The 7,399-nt window shown below is 42.5% G+C and overlaps 1 protein-coding gene across 1 annotated transcript in view; it reads left to right on the top strand.

Moving 5' to 3' along the window:
- ACACA (acetyl-CoA carboxylase alpha) overlaps positions 1–7,399 on the top strand; it is a 231,897-nt gene that overhangs the window by 461 nt on the left and 224,037 nt on the right. The window contains exon 2 of the mRNA XM_018556784.1: positions 5,050–5,296. Coding sequence (XP_018412286.1) covers positions 5,067–5,296 — 230 coding nt within the window. The 5' untranslated portion in view covers positions 5,050–5,066. The remainder of the gene's footprint in view (positions 1–5,049; positions 5,297–7,399) is intronic.

The following is a 7,399-nucleotide window of genomic DNA, read 5'->3' on the forward strand; positions in this document are numbered from 1 at the left end:
CCCCTCGAAAAGAAGACGTCACACACGTTACCATCTGACTGTACAACCTCCTTTTAGATCTCTGTAGCAATGGCCTGTCTGATTGGATATACATTTAATTGGTAGTTGTTCATACTGTTAGATCTAAAGTTGATTGTACACAGATTGCATGTAGCATCGGCAATGTGATGTTAGAGAAGAGCACATGGTGGTTGTTGTCACGCCTCGATCTCCTCTCTGCAGAGATCTAAGGATGGGGAATGGCCCTGCATGAGTGATGCTGCTGCTGCCGTGCACCGTTCTGGACTGCCATGTGTTCTGTACCCCAAGAAGGGTGACTACACCTGACCCATCCATCAGCTTCCTGTCATCAATCAAACCTGCTGCTCAGGTATCTTCAGGACAGGTACCTGTATCTGCAATCTGATACGTGGGAGGTTCTGAAATCAGGAAGGGTACATAGCCGGCCACATACACTGCACTGTGCAATCATAATCTATACTGTAAGAGTCTACCTGACTGCTAATACAATGAATGGATTGTTCAGTCACATTAAAATGTGTGTGCCCGGCAGTTTCCTCTTTGATTTCCTATATTTAACGGTCATGACATCTGGTTGCTATTGGCAACGTCTGTACTCTGTGGTTATAAATCAGCTCCCAGTGACATAATGATGTCTGCTGATAACTGTCTAATATAACTGAACTGCATCTTTCGCAGTTTACTTCTGACCAATGTTATAATAAAAAAGGCTAACTCCACCTTTAATACCATGTTACAGCCATATTTAGGGTGTAATTTGGAACATGACCCCATGACACAGCTCCCCCCTCTTTACCTGAATTGTGGGGCGCTTCTCCCCACAAGCTTTTGTATAGTTTGTTAATTCAGCATGGCTGTGTGTAGAGCTGCCCGAACAGCCACGGTGGATTTAAAAAGTTATACAAAAGCCTGTGGGGAGAAGCACCCCAAAATTCAGGTAAAGTGGGGGCTGTAATTCACAGATCCATTCACAAGATCCGTGAATAGAGAGAGTACAAGTCTTGTGCCACCACGGCAGGGGGGGGCTTCTAGTTCTCAATGGAGTACAAGTGTGATGACATCATCTCAGTTGTAGTCCATTGATAACTTCCTACTGTCCCATAACAGGAGGTCCATACCTCGTACAGACAGGGACTGGAGACAGTCTGCAGGAGCTAGAGCATTGCACCCACAATCCACTGATTTAGGCTCTTTTCACATCGCGACAAAACGCTGCACCCCAGGAATCCCCATTCAGTTCTATGGCCCCTGTTCACACCTGGGTGTTTGGTCGCAAGAAGAAATGCGCCTGTTGCACTAAAATACTACCCAAGCTACTTTGGGGCAGATTCAGCACATTTTCTCCCCATTAAATCAGTAGAAAACGCTTGAAAAACACGCATTGCAATTATTTTTGAGCAGGTTCAGGGCGTTTTACCCCTGCACATGAATATGCCACAATTTGCTCACAATCTGCTATCACATGTCAACACACGTTTACATGCATTTTCATTTATCTTCATGCTCCCCCCAGATGTGTATCGATGCATAAAGAAACGTTTTTTCTTTTTATCACAACATATCTGGTCTGTTGACTTAGTACATTGGGGTGCCTTTCAAAATAAACCACAACACCAGGGACACCTGGCACCCAGGACACATGCCCCTTGCTTTCTACTGAGCACCCTGTTTGTTTAGATATGGAGATGATATATCCTGTGCAGGGTCGGTGCTAGACACCCCCCCCCCCGCAATCTCAATTCTCCTGGTGGCTACAGGCAACAGGTAGATGTAAGCAGCTAGGAGCAATAGCCAGACTGCTGTTGGCTATTTTAATATGAAATAGCCAATAGCAGAGTGGCTATTGAAACCCCACCCACAGAGCAGAGGAGCCGACCTGAGAAAGCTGTCTCTCAGTTCCGCTCCTCTGCTCAGTGGGTGGGTGCAATAGCCAGCTCGCTATTGGCTATTGCAAACTGAAATAGCCAATAGCAATCTAGCTATTCATTTCTATGCTGGAGATAAAAACGGCTAGAGGTTAGATGCATTGCACCCAAGATCCTATGCATTATACAGTTTTGAGAAATTTTATAATTTACCTACTTTTCAATTCATCTATTGTTTGTCCTCATAATGTGGCATTACAGGTTTTAGAACAATTCATTTTTGTTTAGATTAGTCTTCGATTTGATCTATAGGGGTCATCATGGTATCCTACCAGCCCCTGATGGGGCTCAGAAATATCCCTGGTCTGTTAGAACGCTAGAAACTCCTCTGCACAACATGGAAGTGTAAATGGTCCCTTCATTAAACGGTCTCTTCATTTTAAGACTAAAGCTGGTCATACACTGTTATATTTTTTTAATTCAACCTGTGGGCTGAAAGAAAAAAATCCAACAGATTCCTCCATCCATGCTAAACATCGTAGATGGATGAATCGCCTGCTGTGTCCATTGTATTCTGACAGCGGATGGTGTGTTTGTTACACGCTTTCTATGATTGTGCTGTTTTACTATTTTTGTTAATTTTTAAAATTCCCAAGTTGTATAAAAAGAAGTAAATGTGGAGGTTATATGAGAAGCAATTATTTGCTGATTTATTAATCGGGTCCTTCATAGCTGTTGTTTTCTACGGTCACTTTCTTGTTACCAGGGGTGTACAAATCAATATGGAATTCAGGAGCCAACCTGCCTAATCCAGAGGCCAGCAGGTTTCCTTTAGGAGCTGGCCCTATCGACAATAGCTAGAGAAAACCTCAGAAGTTAGGCACCAGCTGCAATTGTTAAGGAGCATTGGCTATCTGGGTCTTGGGATCAGTCCAGCCCTGCTTGATATGTAATATGACATGGTTTACATGGGGTTAGTTTACAAAATTTGTTGATTTCTGACCTAATTCTACACAGCATTGAACATTGGAATGGTTAAGGTGCCCATACACAGTACGATTTATTGTGCGCTAATCGCGGAAGGCGTCGACCGTTTCTACTGTACAGTTGCACGTCTTCCGTCGAACAAGCAGGCTGGAAAACCCGCCGAGAATCGTACGGTTCTCGGTGGGTTAGTGGCCTGCTTGTTCGACAACTGCCGAACGGGCCGGTGGGTGCACGCGCACACTGCCCGTTCGGCATTGCAGTCATCGGAAGCCCACCCGTCAGGGGGACGGGCTTGCGATGATCGCAAGTACGATCTACCTGTCCAAGATGGGCAGATCGTACGTTTTTTAAATTACTTTACAACCCTCGCAAGACAAAAGTCTTGCGAGGGTTGTAAAGTGTATGGCCAGCTTTACAGTCAACCTGCACTTTACGTGGACTATACAGAACAACAGGTTTGCTTGATATCTGGCTCTATAAGGAGTTTATACATGCCTTTCACACGCTCTTTCACTGCTCCAATCCCCTTACTGCAGCCCCCCATGGAATGGTTAAAACTCCTTGTCAGGTTTTCTGTTTTTTTTATTGCTGCCTCTGTCCTATTGCTGTTCCTCATCAACATGAAGTGGGAGCAAATCTCGTAAATAATTGCATTTGCAATCACACTCTGTCTCTGCGACAATGGTCACCGGGACAAACAGAAATAGTGACTACTCCCCATCAAAACCGGAAACAGCAGTAAAAATCTAACACAGGCTCCAATCCTTTCCCAAAATGGGGGGGAAAGTTTTAGCTGGAGATACAAGAACTGTGAAAGGTACATCTACACAGAGACATCTGGTCATTCAGTTAATACCTATGATATGCACACCCACTATTTAATTTCTACAGGTAGCAAAAGGTGGCACCAACAGATTCCTGCTTTGTCAGCAAAGAGTCAATGGAAATTTATCTCCCACCTAATCCATATTTCGTTGGGAAAAAAGCGTGTATGTTGTAACCATTTTGCATCATACATTGGCAGATTGTTTCATCACATAGCAGATTTTTGGAAAATGAAGCAACAATTTCAACCAGAGTATGGACTCCTTAAAATTAAGCAAACACTGAAGTAACATTTGTCCTATATGACAAAAGATCCTCCAACCAGTTGCAGAGCACTCCAACCGGTTGCAGAGCACTATATGGACATGGCAGTGTGTGCTGCTGAATCATAAGACTTTTTTTTTTTTTTTTTGCTGGTATTCAAATTTCAAGTTATATTATCTGCAGCTTTCCTGTTAAAGGCCAGTAATGTTCAGTTTTAGGTGTATACCAACAGGCTAAATCATCCTACCGCTACATATATTTGGTAGCTGGCAGGGGAGCAGAATAATGTCACTGCCAGAATTTCCAAGGCCATTTCTTTGAAGCCATATGCGCAATTTAGGTAGCCTACGACTTTATCTTTTCAAGCCTGCATAGTGAAATGATTGTTGTGGCTCATAGAACCATCTAACGCTTTACAAAATACACATAAAAAAATATTTACAATAGCTTGGGAGTAGATAATATAAAAACATTTACCTTTCGGTAAGAGCATTGTATCACTACATCCCCTTCCACCTCATTCATAATCAAACAATACGTTTGAAACAAGAAGTTCAAGCTGTGTTACTTTCAATATATGTTTACTATGTTGTAGGAACCAACCACATGTAATTAAAGGCCATAACAGTGCTATGGTAGCTAAATGTGCATAGGAACCAGTAAAAAGGATTAAAATGCACAACAGTGCAATGATGCCTGAATCCAAAACAAGAGCAATTCAATAGGAGATATGTGCCTTGTAAATACATTCTTAAACACTGGTTTATTTTTACAACTTTGGTCACCTCTATTTAGGCCTCATTCAAACACAACGCAAGAGCCAAATTGTATATTGCGTATATACGCGTACATGTATATGCGCATCTCTGCGTATATGCATGCACTATATGCAATCCCAGAATGCATTATTCGTAATAGAAATTTCATTCTGTTTTTGTGCATTTTTTTACGCTACACAAATATACGACTCCATACGCAGCTATGTGTATAGAGCCATTTATTTACATATGCTGCATATTGTACAATACGCGGCATATAAGCGCGGCAGTGTGAATGAGGCCTTAATGCGACATATTTGTTTCTGTAGCCATCTCCCAGACTGAAATGGACGAACCGCCACTTCCTTCCAAGCTGCTGGACTTGAATCAACATTCTCGTTTCATCATCGGTTCAGTGTCAGAGGACAACTCGGAGGATGAATTTAGTTCATTGGTTAAAGTGGACATACTAGAAGATAAGGACAGGTCTTCTTCTCCTTGTTCTATTTCTTCAGACACCATTTCTGACATGGGAATTCCCAACTATCAAGATAACGCTGCTTTACAACAAATGAGGTATGTTTTAAATGATTCATTGTGCCTGTAAATTGTATTTGTTGTATAAAACAAATGGATTATGTTGCCACAATGATTAAAGTAAGCAATATGTTGCATTTTTTTTGAAAGAGGTATCATTTAACATTTATTTACTATTATTTTTCTATAGGGACGCACCGATACCGATACTAGTATCGTTGCCAATGCTGAGTATTTGGGCGAGTACGAGTACTCGCCCAAATGCTCCCCTGTCTAGCCCGATACTTCCGGTATCAGGATGCCAGGCAGCAAATCATTACACGCTGCCGGGCTTCCTGATTGGCTAGAGGCGCCCGGCTACCTGATTGGCTAGAAAGCCGGCTCCATGCTTTCCCGTCAGCTAGTGACAAGAAGCATGGAGACTGCTTCCAGGCTAATCAGGAAGTCAGGTGGCAAGTCATTACACGCCGCCTGGCTTCCTTAATGGGACTTCCGGTATCGGTATTCTGTATCGGCAAGTACTGGGGAAAAAATATCGGTACTCGTACTCTATACCGAAAAACCGGTATCGGTGCATCCCTAGTTTTGTAGATTACAAATAACAAGCAAAGAGGGTAGGCAATAAGGAGACGGTACAACAAAAAAGAAATCACAATACAAGACCCCAGGAACAGGCATAAGCAGCACAGGAATGGCAGTCATACATATTATAGGCAAAATGAGCAAAACTTACATTACGTCATCTTGTATTTCGAAAGAAAATACAGTTTGTGTGAATATTTCTCAATCGAGTAGGCCCTGATATAAAAAGGTGCTGGATCAAACCTTTATTTCTCGAAACACACCCAGGGCTTGAGCTAGGACCAAGTCTTGTTAGAGGTAAGAAAAGAAAAAAAGCAAGAACTAGAAGCAAGACAGAAATGAATAAACACAGCTCGGCTTGGAGCAAGACAAGAAGAGTGAAGAAGAAACAGTAAGGCTAAGAAAAGAGGGGGTGACAGGAGAAGGCATCGCCTCTCCTTACCTGGAGAGCAGACAAAGGGAAGCAACCAGGATTCCTAAGCGGGTACTTGCTGCATAAGTGTATTGTAGTCATGAGATGATGTGAATTCCTTCCAATAAAACCCTTTTTTCTCCAGTATTTGTCATGCATACCTCTGTCAGAAAGTATCAAGTCTTCCATGCATTCAGTCTTGCTTTATTAAGCCACATGGGCACCAAAGGGGCCTTGTCTTGCTTCCACAGTTCGGGTTGAGAACTCCTGGCCCCATTAAGCAAATGTGGTAGTAAAGATTTTTTTCATAAGACTTCCTGGGGGTAAAGTTATGGTGTATGGGAAAGAAAGCTTTACCCAACAGGATCACAAAATCTGTGAACTTTTAAGTGATGTTTTTAAATGTCCACCATGTATGAGTATGGGACAGGACCAAAAAACATGATATAGGACACCCTGAGGTCCCCTGAAGCACCAGCACTGATGAGGAGTGGAAGGAAACATTGAGTGGGGCACCTGAGGAGTCCTATTCCACCTAGAGAGAAGTTTAAATCCTGATTCCTGAAATCTTGTATTAACTGAGGATCTCAGGGTATGGTATGGTATCTTGGCAACTTGATTTTTTGAAAAACTAACATCCAGGTCATGTTTCCATTTCCTCAGGTAAGGGGGAGTAAACTCTTCAAGTGGGTAGATCAGCAAATTTTACATTTAAGAGACCGTATGTCTAAGAGCGCCCGTCTGGAGACATTCTCGCTCGAACACTGTTAAAGGCCGTGAACAGCTTTCAGCTTGCGGTAAAGAGTGCAGGAAGTGAGACATTCCTAAATGATATTAAAGTAGGCCTGAATTTGAAAAGTACCGGTATAGTCCAGCATTTCTTAACCTTTTTTTCACGGCACCTTTTTAAAAAAAAAGTATGCAGAATTTCAAGGCACCCAAGTCTAAACATGTCGAAAATTACCCTTATCTTAAACATGGGTCTAGGATTCTATGGATTTTAAGTGGGGAATCCCATGCAAAAAAAAAAAGGCCCCATACAGTTTCCGCCTTCACATCAGTCCCCTTCTTTCACAGCAGAAAATACACTGTACATCAGAAGCCCCCTCCCCCCCTCCTTCACATCAGGAGTCCCCTTCACATCAGAG

The sequence above is a fragment of the Nanorana parkeri genome, unplaced genomic scaffold, assembly GCF_000935625.1.
Source record: "Nanorana parkeri isolate BGI_ZX_2015 unplaced genomic scaffold, ASM93562v1 scaffold252, whole genome shotgun sequence".
Taxonomy (NCBI): Eukaryota; Metazoa; Chordata; class Amphibia; order Anura; family Dicroglossidae; genus Nanorana; species Nanorana parkeri.